General features: G+C 34.0%; 1 protein-coding gene across 5 annotated transcripts in view; it reads right to left on the reverse strand.

Annotated features, from left to right (window-relative positions):
• Positions 1–18,167, reverse strand: part of LOC110825725 (MraZ) — a 63,254-nt gene that overhangs the window by 36,191 nt on the left and 8,896 nt on the right. For 4 of the 5 annotated variants that reach the window (XM_088218100.1, XM_088218095.1, XM_088218096.1 and 1 more), the window contains exons 7-8: positions 5,271–5,326; positions 5,055–5,154 (exon numbers count right to left, since the gene is read on the reverse strand). The exons of the other annotated variant lie outside the window; for it this stretch is intronic. In XM_088218100.1, the coding sequence (XP_088074226.1) occupies positions 5,055–5,154; positions 5,271–5,326 (156 nt within the window). The remainder of the gene's footprint in view (positions 1–5,054; positions 5,155–5,270; positions 5,327–18,167) is intronic. 5 annotated transcript variants of the gene reach the window in all.

Below are 18,167 nucleotides of genomic sequence, written 5' to 3' on the forward strand. Positions count from 1 at the left end.
CACCCAACTATCAAGAATGTAAAGACTTTCTAATACATGTCCTTTGCCAATAATTTGTTTGGTCATAAGATTCTTAAAAAGACAATATCCAGAGAAGAATAAGACCCAACAATTAAGTTCTTTCGTAAATCTACTTACTGAAATTAAATTGAAAGCAACTTTAAGTAAACTTAAAAACAGATGTCAAGATAATGAAGATAGTTGGTTTTATAGTCTCAAAATCCTCAATATTATAGGTTGACCCATCAACAATAGTTACAGAAGAGGGTACTCTGTGTGATTGAAAGCTAGAGAAGATATTAGAGTTACCTGTCATGTGATCTATAATGTTAGAAACAATCACGCATTTATTTGATAAGAAGATAAAACATATTTTACCTGATTCAGGGAAAAATAGTGGTTGGTGTGTATTCTTTCAAAAATTCTTGAAACTGAGAGAACTTTGCATACATATCGGCTGAAACCATAATAGTTTTCTCAGAAGAGGAGCTACCAGTAGCAACAGTTGCAATATTAGCAGTTTGTGTTCTCTGATTCCGATTCTATAATTTCGGACATTGTCATTTTGTATGTCCTTGTTTATGACAGTAATAACAAACAATATTATTTGAATCATTGTTCCGACTATCCATTGCTCTGTTTCCTCCCATGTTATTATTTCTTCCTCCTCCTTTGTAAACAAGAACATTAGGATGCTAATTGGGTGTAATATTCTCTGTGTGTAACACTATTGAAAACTTCCTAAAAAAATGTGATCTCGGAATCAGATAAAATTTGAGATTTAACAGTCTCAAATCAACGTAGAAGACCAACCAAGAAGCTCATTATGGTCATATGCTCTCTCTATGTTTGTTGTATTTTGATATCAGTACTAAATAGCAAAAGTACATTAAGCTCATCATAAGCCTTTTTTAATTCCATAAAGTAAGCTGTGAGAGATTTGTCCTCCTTCTCAGCACGATAAAAGGTCTTACATACATCATACATATGGAACATATTGCCTTTTCCAAAATACAAAAATTGTAAATAATCCATCAATTCTTTAATGGACTCGCAGTGATTAATTAAGTCAATTACCTCACTGTCAATTGAGTTTCTAATCGAAACAACCGTGCATCATCTCTTAATCATACTTGTCTAGTTCCATCGGTGAGAGGATCTTAAGTCAAATGATCATCTTTATCAATACTGCATAGATAAACTCTTATCTCCACTCCAGATAATTTGTATCATTTAATTTATGTTCAGTGATCTTTGACATGGCTGGGATTATCTCACTTACAGAAAATTTGTTATCATCTATTTTAATTTAGAATATTGAACAGATATTATCTAAAATATTTGAACAAATTAGGTAGGGATACACAAAAAATACTGCAAATATATTAGAAATCTTAAGAGAAACAGAGCACCTCTTCACACACAAAAAACTAACAGAAGCACACTATCACCACCAGAAACTGACCACCGCCACAAACGTTGCCGCCAGAGTTCACATGCCGCCGTTGAAACAACACTCGCCACCGCCATCAGAAATCATTGAAATGCCTCCGTTTGGCTGGAAATCACCACAGACCCCACCGGACAATCGAAATGCAGAAGGGGCTCGCAAAAAATACCTCAAATTGCACCGAAAACTGAAGAAAACTTGTTGTCGCGGGATCTTCTCCGCCGCGACTTCCTCCACTCCAGTCTTCTGGTTTCTTGCTTAGAACAAGCCAATTGAACATTTCTTCTTGTTTTGACCTCATGTCAAACTCATCCGGCACGCGAACCAACCTCCTTCTGTTCACCCGATGCATGATGACTTGGAACCGCCGAATAATAGCTTTGTCCGCCTCTTCTGCGTGCACTACCATGCCGACCGCGATCTGAACTGATCAGAGGACAGTGGTTGACTTCCTCTAGTGTCGGAAATGGGTTGTTCAACCCTTATGTGGTATGATCTAATTTGACCTTTGAAAACTCTAATTCTATCTCTGATACCATGTAAATAATTAGGAAAAAATACTAAATATTTCTTATATTTATTGAAATGAAAGTAGGGATATATATATATATACATGTAAATGGAACCATATACAGTAACTAATATAAATTACCCTATTAATTTCTTTCCTAATTAGTTTAATACATTTAGAAACATAATCAACCTATTATGTATAGAGATATTCTATAATATTCTAACAGCCCTACTTTTTGTTTGGTTTTTCTTAGGATGACATGGCATCTTAGCATTAGTAGCATGATGTAACACCATGCTTTCTGTGGACCTTTTATTGGCCCAAAATTGGTGGCAATCCCAAGTGACCAACTCGTGTAACCTGTTCTCAGTCAATAGATGGTTACAACTCTATAATGGCCAACTTGTCTTACTTCTCATTGATTCAAGAGTAATGCATTATGGTCTTGAGTCTGAGATTTAATCAATAATTTACTGATTGAGATTTAGTCATGGATTTAGTAAGGGTGAAAGAAGGAGAATTGGTTTAGGAATCGTCAGAGAGAACCATTTGATACCTAGAGTAGGTACTTCAAAATCTTTTTTTTTTTTCTTAGACATAATTTTTTTGTTCATAATAGCATTAATGAATTGCTTACATATATAGAGGAGAACGTTACTACTGAGTTCCAAATAATTTCTTTATTCCAGAATAACTTAACTACTACTTTATTTATACATTAATAACCACCCTCCATTACAGCTAAATTTCATATTTTATTTTATTCCAGAGTAACTCAACTTTTTATTTAATTTTATCTCTAAATAACTTAAATTCCTTCTCTTTTTTATTCCTAAATAGTTCCTAAACAAAACCATTGGCTAAAACAGCAACTAGCTTTAGATGCCACCGTGCTTTCCTGTATTTGGATCATGAGTCCTCTTTTGCGTCTTTTTGCTTTTTTGTTATTGACTATAACATTACCCCCCTTATTAGTAAGCTGCTAGTCTCAAGCACCATACACGAGAAATGAAGAAAGCCTAGAGTAAAGAGCCACCCAAAAGAAAAAGGCCAAGTTTTGGAGGTCATCCATATGTTGCATATAGGAGTCCAACTTACTTTTAAATCTGGTATCTAAGTTCAAGTAGACTCCAGCTCATGCTTCCTTTTCATTGCAACTTCACGGATTGTTTGCTACTGTTGCTCTCTTGCTTGCATTAGCTATCTAACACATTTCTTGACAGCCCCATCAAGATGGGTAACCTGATATTGAAGTGACAAATTTTGTTGAACTGCAACCTCAAGTTTTTGTTTCCATGTTAAAACTTCATTTTTAAACTCTCCCAACCAGTAACAATTTTTTCTAAAAATTTGGCAAGCTTCTCAATCAGGCAATTTTTTGCACAAACATTTACCCAAGCAGCTAATAACTGCTCCAAGCCAATTTACAATATCATTAACTACAGCTTTTGATGTGACTTTAGGAGATGATTTTTTTTAGGAGATTCTTTAAAATCCTTTGGCTAGTCATGGTATTTAAACCAGAGTCCAATGGGCTTATGGTCCCATCTAAACATGAAAAGTTCACTCTGGGCGAACAGTGGGATAATTCCCCCTCCCTTTATCCGATTGCAAAAGGCTGTTTATCCTAGTGGTTGTTACTGCTGACCACAACAATGGTGCCAATACCTTCAACTTTGGCTATGATCAGCTATTTAATAGGCCCTTAATCTGCACTATTAACCATCACTATCTTTCATCCATCCGGATCCAATCTTCATGGTATGAGTTTTAAGAAAAGCCTCAAACTTTTGTTGGAAGTTTTTCCTGTCTACCATGACTCCCTGCTCTGATAATAACATGTTACTGTCCTGGATTTGAGATCTAGCTATGAGTTTACTGAGGTTAAAATAAGTATTATTTGGGTTTACGGCTTGTTGAAGAGAACCCTTTGATCTGAAGACTTAGATACTCTGAACCTTTTCTCTTCGGTACGTCTTTATTCATAATTTTATTGATGAAATAGCTTACACGTACAGGGAAGACTAACCATTGATTTCCCATAACCATCAACAATAAAGAATAAAGGATGAAGAATTGAGAATTAGTGTTAGAATTTTATTCCTTGTTCTCTCTCTGCTTTCATCCTTCTAGTCATTATCTAACCTAACTTGTTTAGTTTACTTCTCACTATATTTATCCACTTTAATATCAAATTTCTTACTACCTGTCTATTTGTTTCCCGGTCAAATTTTCTCCATTTCTAAATTATGTCAGGACAAGACAGCATTAAAGCTACTTGTCCTACATCAATAGGTATCAAAGCCTCCCTGCTACCCACCTTCCACCAAAAACCTATTAATTAAGAAACTAATTTTCATACCACATCCGACTAATCCAATTAAAAAAGTCCCTACAAGTGTAAATCTCATGTTTGGCCTATTCTCATATTTGGTTTTACCAGTCCAGTTCAGTCTCTTCTAGATTGGTTTTTTACCAATTCAAACCAGTTGATGAGATACTTCAACATGTTTTATCTACTCGTAAGGTTAGTTAGGAAAATTCATGCACTACGCTCACTTTTGAAAGGGTCATAGTTATAGGTAACAGCTTTGACCTGGAATCCAATAAGCTTTTAGATATAATGCATCATATAAGCTATCAATAACAAGATTGTGTTGCACAAGTTTTCTCTTCTTATGGTGCATAGAGTATTGAGATATTTCCACAATTAGTTTGTATCTAATATCAATACACTGAAGATATTGTAGACATTAAAAGTTCTCTAGGTAATGATTGCATTTACGATAATTATTGTTAGTTAAATATTGAGTACGATATAAATTTTTGGTCAAAGTTTATTTCAAAAAAAATTGTAAAAAGTTGTGAAAATATTGGATACTTTGCAAGAACTCAAAGTTGAAGCTTTTTAGAGCGTCTCCATTGGCAATAGAAAAAATGTTAGCTCTTATTGCAATTGTTTGAGCACGTTAATCATACTGAAGCACCATCTATAATTTATAAATACAAAGAAAGAAAAAAAAACCAAACAAACAAAAAGATAGCAAAAGAATCAGCAAAATAATTTTTATTCGAATTGTGACCCTTTACCTGAAGTGAGAAGGATAGTGTATAATTGACATGGCAATCATCTGGAGGAGTTATTAAATCTATTGGACATGTCTGACTCTCACAAAGGGATTGTGTGACTCTACAAACAGGAATTAAATTGAAAGATCAAAGAGGTAATCTGAAGCTCGGGGAACAATTACATGTACCGACAAAAAAGACCTCACCAATAATCAAGAACAAAAATTCAATACTCACACATCTCTGCCCATATCATCATCCAGGGGAGCTTGAAGTATAGAACCTGGTCCCACCTGTAAACATTGAGGAGTTTTGAAACAGGTATCTCCAATTATAACTTAAAAAAAAATTGAAATTCAAATGGCCAAAAAAGGATTTACCAAGGAGAAAAATAATAAACATGGTAAAGACATCAAATTAATGAAACTGAAGCCTTAAAGGTTATGTAGTATAGGAATCCGACTTCTTGTAAGTTCAATTCCTAGATAGATTTGTATTTTTAATAAAATCTCCCTATAAAGCAGAATCATAGTTGACTTTCATAACTAAAAGATCTTTTTCTTTTATAAGACCGACTTGTATTTAGTTTTCAATTAAAACTCTCTTTAATTTTCTTATATATATATTCAAATGTTGTAAAATAAGTATCATGAATAAAAATTAAATAAACATAAAATTTAATTACAAATTTTTATGGCATCGGAGTAGAATCTCTGAACCACCCTAAAAAAATTTTTTCTCTCTCTCTTCCTGATGACCAAATATAGAATGAACACAGCAAGAACCAGTAACCACTCAGAAATCACATCTTGGTATAGAAATTATTTCTATCAAACCACCTGAATCATAAACCACTCAAATTCCAATCACCAAAGCCACAAGGTAAACAAAGCAACTACCAATGATCTCAATCAGTCAAGATATTTATCTACGAAAGGGAGAGAAAAGAATACCTCCCCGGAGAAATCACTCAATCTAGCACCAAGCAAAGAAAACATGACACTTAATTGATCAAGATGATTAACTCTATGACACACGATATCGGTAAGAATTTCTTGTTATAAGGGATGGCACACTAAATTTGAGAAATAGCCAAGCAGTTCTACTTGAGCAAACAAAACATACCAAAAATTTTTACTGATGAATCTAACCTTCACGACCTGCAACAAAGAGATTTATTTGTAACTCAATGCAATGGTATGCTTACCAATCACTACTAATGGTTCAATGTTTTTGAGAAATTTGCGTAGAGCCATTAAGATGATGCAAAATAATACAATGAAATTTTGAAAAGAAAAATAATTTTCAAGCTTTTTATGGGATTGAATAAAAATTTGGATTTAAATCTGATAAAGAATACTTGAAATGAAATCATCACCTAGTATTCATGAGATACTTTCTAAAGGAAGGGAAAAAGAAAGTAGAAAAAAAATTAATGTTGGGAGATGGATTCACGAGTCCTATTACTGAGCAAAACTCTATCTTAACTACCCCGGGCCATCATCCCAACTCAGACAATTGGCAAAGAAATGAAAGATCTTGGTGTGATCATTCAAAAGACTAAGTCATACTTGAGAGAGTTGCTATAAAATTTATTAAAAACCAACTGATTTAAAGACCACAAACAAAGCAAGTCACACCTCTATTGATGAAGTCATCTCCACTAAGGAATCATATCCATTTGGCAAAGAGCAGATAGAAACCCTCCAAAAAATGTTTCTACACTAAAACGCCATCTACAACAACATAGGATTTAGATCAACAGCCCAAAAAGATTGATGAGAGCATGGACCATGAAGTTAGCGGCCAAGGAAGACTCAAGGGAGATTTGCACACTTTAGATGGATTTGGATCACTTGGAAAAAATATTACAATGTCAAGTGGACCCATTACAAGATGGGGAGCAAAAAGATTACAACAAACTCTTCAACTCTTCATCCAAGGATGGATCAATGAAGAGGATGGGTTTGGATCACTTAAAAAAACCCCGCAGAAGAAGAAAATAAGTCCATCAATCCAAGAGCATTATAGTACATTCACCTCAATCCAAGTGGAAGAGGAATATAAACAAGAAGGGAAAGGAAATCTTCACATAAGTGATTTCTTCTCCCAAACTTGCTAGCAATCTTCTCCCTTAAAGGGATAATCAGCAAACCGGGGGTTTTCCTTCCTAAACCACATAAAAAATCAAGAGTACGGGGAAAACAAATCTCATGCCTTAATGAGAGATTGAATCTCATAGATTTTGAGGAGATTATAGAAGCAATTGATCCTTTCACAGGTCATAGTCTTCCTTCAATCATCTCCATAATTAATTAAAATCTTCTTCATTTGAAAATGAAGATGATATCTATCTCATTTTAGAAAGCAATCATTTTAATTGTTATAAGTTTCTTATTTTAATTTATATTTATTTTTCTATGTATTTTTATCATTAATTTAGGAGATTGTTTTCCTTATTACTCACATTATCTATACTAAAAATAGGTTATCAATTCACAGTTTTATTCCTTCAAGTTTACAGCAGTAAAAATTAAAAAGTTATTTACAATTGGTGAGGTGTATTTGACCTTCTTGTTGAGCGATGATTGGATCAACTTATCAAGGTATTCCTGTGGCATTTTTCAATTCTTTTAAATTCTCATTGATCTTAATTCCTACTACTTTATTGATAACGGATTAAGTAGGGAAGGTTTTTATAGGATTTAAATCTTTCATGCCCTAATGAGCATTGTGTGAGTTCTGTATTACAATATTGATCTTGTATTCTGCATCATTTAGTATTAGGGTTTAGACTCCATATAAGCTTCACTATCCTTTACATTTGTTCTTTATTTTCTTGTACGGTTTTCATCATTTATACAATATATATATACATATATCAACCCAAGAAAGAAGCAACAACTTGAAGCTTTCTTTGCTTGCTATTTTTCCATTGAGCATAAACCTTATCATCACCATCATTTGAATTTCTTTTCTTTTTGTTAGTTCATTTCCTATTTAGTCAAAAAAAAAGAGAAAAGAAGAGGAAGAAAGAAAGGAAACAAAGGAAAGAAATCCCGATCACTCAATACACTAATCGGGAAAGTACTTACCTTTTGTACTCAACTATCCTTCTTTATAGTGGTGCAAGGCCAATCTCTTCAAAGCAAAATTTACTTTTGTTTTTTTACCCAAAGAAAAAATCAACGTGCATCCATTTTTACACCTCTCATTAAGCACAAGACTTCATCATCATTATAGAATCTAGTGTACATCTGGAATAGAATTTAGGGTCATCTTCGGTTTTCCTCCTTAGGGGCAAAACCAAATCCATACATCATTTTCCATAATTATCTTTCTTTGCATTCTCAGTTTCTTTTCTTTAAGCTCTAGTTCTAAGACGCATTTAAGCATCTAATTTGCATTCTAGTGCTTAGCATAACATAAGTGTTACTTTTCATTCGCGTGTTAAACTCTTACTTCTAGTGTTTATGCAATATTTTCTTCCATAGGACTCCTTGCAGTGTTTTAAAACAATACTTGAATACTCTGATCCAAGAAAATCCTATCTGACACTCAACTTGCAAGAGGAAGACTGAGCGGTAAAAGATAAGAGTAGGTGAGCTCATCAAAGAGTAAAAGTCAAGTGAGTGAAACACGGGAGACTTAATAAAAGAGTGCTTATTTTCTTCACTAACCTTTTCTTGTAGGGAAAACTCTTAAAAATATCGAGTGAAAATTATGGCCCCCCCAATGTGAGGTTCTTTATGGAGGCGATGCACACCGAATTAGCACGACTTAGTAAAGTAGTAGCGGATATGAGAAGTGAACAAAGTAAAGCAAGACATGAGACTCCTAACTCAAGACAACCTAGAAACTGAATCTTTGAAGAGGAGATCGAATCCTATAATGGTGACGAAGAGGAGGACTGGGTTGGAATAAGAAAAGATAGGAGAGAAAATAACATCAGCTCCATCAAAATGAAAATACCACCCTTCAAATGAAGGAACGATGTTGAAGCCTCCCTGGAGTGGGAAAGGAAAGTCGAGTTGGTTTTCACTGTCACAACTACAGCGATGAAAAAAAAATCAAGTCAGTAGCTGTGGAATTCACTGACTATGCACTAGTGTAGTAGGATCAACTAACCTTCACTAGACGGACGTAACAGAGAATGATCAGTCTCCACCTGCAAAGAGATGAAGGTCATCATGCGCAAAAAGTTTGTACCCTCTTATTATTATAGAAAAATATATTAAAAATTGTAACGCCGAATGCAGGGCTCTATTGCCATTGAGGACAATTACAAAAAGATGGAGATGGCCATGATTATGACAATAACAAAGAAGAATCCAAAGCAACCATGGCTAGATTCTTAAGAGGTCTTAATAAGGAAATCGCTAAAATTTTGGAGTTGCAACACTATATAGTGTTGGAGGACGTGGTACACATGGCCATGAAAATTGAGAGGCAGCTGAAAAATAAAGAAAAGGGAACATCTCATCCCACTCCCACCTTTAGCTCAAGATGGCTAAGAATGGAGGAAAAGAAGGGAGTCAACATGAAGAGGGAGAAGTCAACCACAACCAACTCTAAAGGTAAGACACCTAACACATCTCAAAAATATAGTATCATTAAATGTTTCTATGATGAAAAATATGAGAAAAAAAAATATATCTTTATTTCTGAATTGATAATACATGGTATTATATAGTAGGTTACAAGAGAAAAAATAAGAAATTAACTCATTCCTAAATAGGACACTAACTCATCAGGAAACCTACTCATTCCTAACTAGAACACTAATTCATCAGGAAACCTAACATCTAAATCCCTCAATTTACGGGATTTTCAATTAATTCTCCTAATATCTTGCCAGCATATCTATATCTCGACACTCCCCCTCAAACCAAGGAATAGATGTCTTCTATTCCCAGCTTGAAGACCAAATCATGGAAGTTCGAACTGTTTAGCTCCTTTGTTAGAAGATCAGCTACTTGACGTTCTGATGGAACATAGGACATACATACTAACCCTTCCTCTAATTTTTCTTTGATGAAATATCTATCAATTTCGATATGCTTTATCCTATCATGTTGTATAAGATTATAAGAAATATTGATAGCTGACTTGTTGTCATAATAGAGCTTCATAAGTCCTTCCCATTTGACTCTCAAATCATCTAGAATAATCTTCAACCAGAGTAGCTCACATAATCTCTAAGTAATAGCCTTGAACTCTGATTCTACCAATGATCTTGCCACCACATTTTGTTTCTTACTCCTCCACATTACCAGATTACCTTCAAGAAAAGTTCAATACCCTGTTGTTGATCTTCTGTCCACTAGGGAACCCAAATACTCTGCATCAGTGTAAGCTTCTAGAGCAAGAGTGTCGTTCTTCTTGAACAGAATTCTTTTTCCTGGATTGTCTTTCAAGTAATGCAATACCCTGTAAGCAGCTTGAAGATAAGGTTCTCTTGGATTGTGCATGAATTGATTAATCACGCTCACTGAGTATACTATGTCAGGTCGAGTGTGGGCAAGGTATATGAGTTGTCCGACCAACCTTTGGTACATTCTTTTATCAACAGTTGGTTCTTCTTTAACTTCTCCTAACTTATGGTTTGGATCCATTGGTGTAGAGACTGGTTTATACCTAATCTTGTATGTTTCTGTCAATAGATCAATCATGTACTTTTGTTGAGATATGAATATCCCATGTGTGAAATATGTCACCTCAATACCGAGGAAATACTTCAATTTTCCCAATTCTTTTATTTTAAATTCTTTTGCTAGTCTCTGCTTCAGTTCTTGCTTCTCTCTCTCATCATTTCTAGTCATTATGATGTCGTTCACATAGACTAGAAGTGAAGTTACTCCCCCTGCAGTCAAATGTTTAATGAAGACAGTGTGGTCACCTTGGCTTTTTTTATATCCCGACTCCTCCATGATTTTTGCAAATCTCCCAAATCATGCTTTAGGATATTGTTTTAACCCATAAAGGGTTTTTTTCAGCTCGCACACCTTGTTACCTATGTTCCCCTCAAATCTCAGTGGGATATTCATGTATATCTCTTCATCTAAGTCACCATAGAGAAATGCATTCTTAACATCATATTGTAAGAGTTGCCACCTGAGGTGGCCAACCAATAATAATAGAATCCTCACTGTACTCATTTTTGCAACAGGAGCAAAAGTCTCCTAATAATCTACCCCATAAGTTTGAGTACATCCTTTAGCTACCAATCTTGCTTTATATCTCTCAAAGGAGCCATCAGTCTTGCATTTCAGTGTGAAAATCTATTTGCAATCAATAATGTTTTTCTCTTTTGATTTAGTAACAATCTCCCATGTTTTATTTTTTTCTAATGCACTCATCTCTTCTCTCATAGCATCCCTCCATTCTCTTTTTGACAATGCCTCAGAAACAGTGTTAGGGATAGCAATGGTATTTAAACTTACAATGAACCTTTTATAGGATGGTGATAGGTGCTTAAGAGAGACATAATGAGATAGTGGGTAAGTTGGTTGTTTGATGCATTCTCTAGTACCTTTTCTCACAGCAATGAGAAGGTCTAAGTTGTCTTTTGGATAATCAGGTATTTCAACAGATTGTGTATGTAAAGGTGGCTCAGATCTTACCGTGATGTCATTTCTAGAGTCTGGGTTGGATTCTTGAACTTGTATCAGTTCTAGAACCGCCTTTCTCATTGAATACACTTGAGAAAATCTTGATAACTTGTGACTTGCACTGCAGGGACAAGAAGTGACACGGGTTCAGTAGCAGAATTGGGTGACTCAAATGTGATTAGGTCAGAGGCCTCGGATTCAACAGCATGGGCTAGAACCTAAGGAAGATCAAGGGTTTTAATTGGTTCAAAGGACTCACAAATACTATCTTTCATCATTGAAATCTCCCCCTGAAAAGATGACTTGGAGAAAAAAAGTTTATTTTATGTGAAGGTGACATCTCTAGAGATGTAAAACTTTCTGGATGAAGCGTTGTAACACTTGAATCCCTTTCGAGTTGATGAGTAACCAAGGAAAACACATTTTATGGCTCGGGGATCTAACTTGCCTTTTTGCTGGTTGTGGACATAAACAAAGACAGTGCATCCAAATACTCTAGGTGTTAGGCCATTTGAGGTTTTGAAGTGAGGGTAAAAACTATTAAGGATCTTTATAGGACTTTTGTTGTCTAACACACATGAGGGAAGTCTATTTATCAGGTGTGTGGCAATAAAACAGCATCTCCCAAATAGGACTTAAAAACATTACCTCGAAAGAGTAAGACTTGGATGGTGTTAAGTAAGTGCCCATTTTTCCTTTCAGCTACCCCATTTTGCTTAGGTGTGTTAACACATGATGATTCATGCATAATATCCTATAATTGAAAATAGGGTAACAAAATCTGGTTGAAATAGTCTCTACCATTGTCTGTCCCTAAAACTTTTTATTTTAACCCCAAATTGGTTTTGAACTATAGAGTGGAAGTTGGGTATAACAATTCTAACATCAGATTTTTGTTTAAGAAGAAAGAGCCAAGTAACCCGAGTGCAATTATTAATTACGGATACAAACCAATGAGCCCCAGAAACATTTGGTATTGTAGAAGGACCCAATATGTCATTATGAATTAAATGAAAATTATGAGAGAGATTCTTTTATTGTTGATAGAAAAAGATACACGAGTATGTTTTGCTAATTCACAAGTATCACAATGAAATTCAGATATATCTAATCCATGAAACAAATGAGGAAGCATGACTTTTAAAACCCTAAAAGATGAATGACCTAGGCGTAGGTGATACAGCCAAACGACATCTTTATTTTTGGAACTGAAGAAAACCGATGACAAATTGCTTCTACCGTTTTTTGATGATTCAAGGTGGGAAAGACCACTACTTCCCTTAGCAAGTCCAATCTTCCTCCCCGAGCGCTGATCCTGAAAAACACAATAAGAAGGAAAAAAAGTGCCATAACATTTAAGATCATGGGTTAGTTTTTGAATGGAAACAAGTTGGTTGACAGTTTTGGTATATGGAGGACATTTCTAAGGGTAAGGGTAGGTGTGATATGTACATCTCTGAACCCTGCAACAGTAGTTAAAGAGCCATTGGCCATTAAAATTTTCCTATTACTAAGGCATGTAGTATAGGTGTGAAAGAGTTGAGATATAGGGATCATATGATCTGTAGCACCATAATTTATTATCCAAGAGTTAGCATATAATATTTCCGAGGCATTCACGCAAAAAGAAAACGAAGTTTTACATGTAAGAGCCAGAGAACAGGTTCCAGAAGGCTTCCCAAGAGACCCCAGCAGGTTTCTCAGCTTCTCAATTTCTTCATTGTTGAGATACATAGGAAAAAAGTATATAAACCTTCTCATAATCGTTGAGAAAATATTTTTTCCTATATAAACCTTCTCGTAATCGCTCTCATAATTACGTAATTAGTTAGTATCAATTAGAATCTCTACTATAATGTTAATTTCCTTAACTGTAAATAGAAATTCTGTATATATACCCAATTGTAACAACATAAAAAGTATCAGAAAATAAAGTTAATATTTTTTCTCCAAAATTCTTCATGGTATCAGAACCAAACAAAAATTGTTTTAAGATTCCAATTTTAGAGTTCTTTTCAAACCTTAAAACAAAGAAGAGAAAGAGTTACAACAACCTAATCAGAGTCATGAATCCAAATCAAATCCAGATCTAACATCATTGAATACTTCAGGTAATTCAAATTCAAATCTCTCCCTTGATAATATGTATGATGATAGACGTATTACTTTAAGAAAACAAAAAAGAGCATGCATTGATCATCCTATTCATAATTTTTCTTCATACAAAAGTTTGTCATTAACTCACCAAGCATTTGTTAGCAATATTGGTAAAATAAAAATACCAAGTATAATACATGAAACACTAAAAGTATCTTAATGGAAAAACTGCAATCATAGAGGAAATCCAAACCATAGAAAAGAATAAGACTTGCGAAATAGTAAAATTATCACCTAGGAAACACCAACCTGCTGTAAATTACTTTTCACAATCAAGCATAATGTTGATGGTAGTACCAATAGCTTCAACGCTATTTAAAAGCCAAAGACTTTACTTAATCCTATGTAATTGAGTACCAGGAGATATTTACACCAGTAGCGAAATTTAACAGAGTCCGAATACTAATGTTCCTATATGTCAATCTAATTGGCCACTATTCCAATTAGATGTGAACAATATTATCGTTCATGAAGGACCGAAGGAAGAATAAAAATACCACCAGATATTGAAAATCAAGTCACTAACAAAAAAATCCGCAGACTCAAGAAGTCCCTATATGGACTTAAACAATCTTCAAGAGCATAATTCAACAAATTCACTAAGGCAATCAAGAGGTTTAGATATAATAAATATCAAATGGATCGTACTATATTTGTCAAGTATGATCTTTCAGAAAAAATAGCATACCTCGTCGTATATGTAGATGATATAATTATTACAAAAGATAACAAATATAAGATACTCAGAGTAAAAAAAGTTTTGGCTAAATAATTTGACATTAACGACTAAGGAAATCTCATATATTTCTTGGAAATACAAATTGCTAAGTCAAGAAAAAGAATCTTAATTTTTCAGCAAAATATGTGTTGGATCTTCTAAAAGATACTAGAATGCTTGGATGCAAGTACACAAACACACCCAAGAATCCTAACATTAAACTGGGAAGTAAAGTTGATAGTGCTCTAGTTAACAAAGAAAGATTACCAACCTCTAGTTGGTAAAGTGATTTACCTCTCACATCTAGACCAAATATCAATTTGGTCATTAGTGTGATAAGTCAATTTATGAATAATTTAACTGAAGAACTTATAGAGGCAATACTTTGAATTCTCAAATATCTAAAAATGACAACTAGATAAGGATTATTTTTCAAAAAAAAAAAAAACTAAGAAATCAAAATTTTTATTTATGTAGACTGGATTGGTTTTATAACTGATAGAAGATCCACATCTAGATACCATAGATATGTCTCAAACCTAATTATTTGGAGAAGTAAAAAATAGAGTGCTATCAAGAAATAGTGACGAGCCTAAGTTTAGAGATTTAGCACATGGTATCTCTAAAGGAATGTGGCTACAAAGGGTATCATCTGAATTGAGAATTTCTTCTTCAAACCCTATGAAAGTATGATGAGATAACAAATCCACAATAAGAATAGTAAAGAACCCAGTCCATCATGATCGAAGTAAATATGTAGAGATTGATAAACATTTTGTTAAAGAAAAAATACGTCATGAGCATCATCCTTGTTGCACATTCAATCTTACTATCAAACTGTAAATATTTTCATCAAGAAATTATCGAGGAAGACTTTTGAAAAATTGAGTTCAAAGCTTGGTTTGTTCGACATCTTCAAACCAATTTGAGAGGGAGTGTAGAAATCTGACTTTTTGTATAAGTTCAATTCCGATACAAATTGATATTTTTAAGAAAATCTCTATAAAGCATAATCATAATCAACTTCCATAACTAGAAAATTTTTTCCTTTTACGAGATTGATTTGTATTTAACATTCTACTAAAATTCTCTCTAATCTTCTCTTATATATCCAAATGTTGTAAAATAAGTATTATGAATAAGAATCCAATTGGAAGATATCAAAAGGCCTCTCAAGCAAGATGGGCTGGGAATCAAATCTATTGTAGATTTAAATATGGCATTACAAGGTAAATGGCTTTGGAGATTTCTGATGGAGGAAAACAAACTATGGAGGAAGATTGTTTTGTTTAGACGGGATGATCTGAATTGGGATAACAGAGGCGAAGAGAGGATACGGCGTCCACATGGCATGAGTTTATGGAGGAAAATCTTGATGCAGTGGCCTCAATTTCAGAATAATCTGCAATGGAAATTTGGCAGGGGTAACAAAATTAGATTTTGGAGGGATGTTTGGATTGAAAATGATTGCTTGATGAGGAGATTCCTAAGAATGTTTGCAATAGCACATTCAAAAAATATGTTGGTCCAGGATGCATACAGAATCAATAACGGTAGTGTTGATTGGTTGATTAATATCACAAGAAATCTTCATGATTAGGAAGTCAGAGAATTTGAAAGTCTGTTGCAGCTTCTGGCATCACAGCAGGTGAATTCTGGGGAGGATAGGGTGACGTGGAAACTGGAAAAGAATGGAGGCTATTCTATCAAATCCTATTATATCCATTTAGCGAGGCAGGACCATGTTTGGATTCCTAATTTCCCAATGAGGCAGATATGCAAAGCAAAAGTGCCTCCAAGAGTAGCGTTTTTAGCCTAGGAAGCTTGTAGGGAGTGCATGTTGACTATTGATAAATTATAATCTAGAGGGCTGATTATTCCCAACCAGTACTATATGTAAATGAAATCTGAAGAATATTGTAACCATGTATTGCTATGGTGTCCTGTGGGTTTCAGTCTTTGGAGTCTAATATATAGTCTATTAGGTATCAATTGTCGGGGTCAGTAAGGGAGGAATTATGGGCTTGGGAAGGTGTGCACTTAAATAGTAGATTGACTAAATTTATTCCATTGATCATTTTTTGAGTTATTTGGAAAGAGAAAAATTCTAAAACCTTTGAGGGTAAAGAAGTAGAATTGCATAGAATGAGAGATAGATGGATAAATTATTTTGGGTCTATTTTGTTAGAACATGATTATTAGTTATGAGAATTTTGGGAATGTCATTGACACTAACTATATTGTAAAGCTTTTGTAAATGGGTAGTACCCCCTGTTTTCATGGTACCTTGTTTATATAGATATTTCAAATATATATATATATATATTTCACACTTTTTATTTCAAAAAAAAAATGAATAAGAATCCAATAAATAGAAAATCTAAATTACAAATTTTCATGTAGCAAGAACATTACTAATATGAATAAAGCATTAATAATAATGGTAAGATAAAAATGAAAAAAAAAAAATCATCCATTCAATTGGCTTGGATACAATTGTTAGTTTAGTAATAAACTTTTTAAAATAAAAAATAAAAAGTATTATATGTATCATTGATTCACAAGCACCAAAGAAGTGTCAACCCATGAACAAAGTATATTTACATATAAATAAGGATTCAACAAGGTCCCCAAATGCTGTATTAAACAAAGAGGATGATCCAAAACCAGAAACCTCAAAGTCTGTAATCATCTATTTCTAACTCTATCATTATCTCCATCTATCCCCTCAAGAACTCTGTTGTTTCTCTCTTTCCACACCACTCAAAATATAGTAAGGAGGATGAGATCCGCATACTTCTTCCCGCAGCTGATACCTTTCCAGCCCCAAATCTCCTCTCTATTAATTTAGTTATAATATAGCTGTGTTAGATGTCATTGCACTTATTCTCTTTCTTTCAAACATAATTGCTACTTTAGCCACAAAGTGATCAATAATGATTACTAGGAAATATTGACTCCTGCCCATTAAAGACATGTAATCAGGTCAGTCAAGTCACACCTTTGTTCTTATGGTATCATCCAATATACCTATTAAAGAAAGTACTGTTAGGAAAAGAGAGAAAAAAATATGCATACAGAGAATAAGTCGTCATCCTCCTAATCTATTTATATCTAAATCTATGAAGTGAAAAGAATGCCTGTCAAGGGTTGCAGGTCGGGGGGAGATAAAAAGAATATTGTTAGAAGGAAGTAAGAAAATTATAAAACCTTTGGATAAGAGGTCCTCCTAGAGATAAAAGAAGGGGAAAAAAACGAAAAAATACATCAATGTGTAAGGTGTTAAAAAAGAGACTTGCAAGAAAAAATATCAAAGGAATCCAAGGACCAAGTTCCATCAAGAATGTTAAGCAAGGAAATCATCTCTTTGAATTCTCAATTGATAAAGTTCATGAAGAAAAAAAAAACTGAATCTAGGTGATTTACTAATTGATCTTATTAATAAAATGGCCAACAAGCCCATGATGGTGCAAAGAAAGACAATAAAGCCTCGGGTAAAGATTAGCAAAGGGCATATCATCAATCCACGTCTTCCCAAAATAAAATTTGAGAGTCATCACCTACTTTAAGAAGGGTGAGAGTGAAGAACATGTCATACAACTAGAAAATGGCCTTCCAAGGGCACCTATGAGTGTATGCTTCCAGACA

Source organism: Carica papaya, chromosome 4 (assembly GCF_054855325.1).
Source record: "Carica papaya isolate Zhongbai chromosome 4, ASM5485532v1, whole genome shotgun sequence".
Classification (NCBI taxonomy): Eukaryota; Viridiplantae; Streptophyta; class Magnoliopsida; order Brassicales; family Caricaceae; genus Carica; species Carica papaya.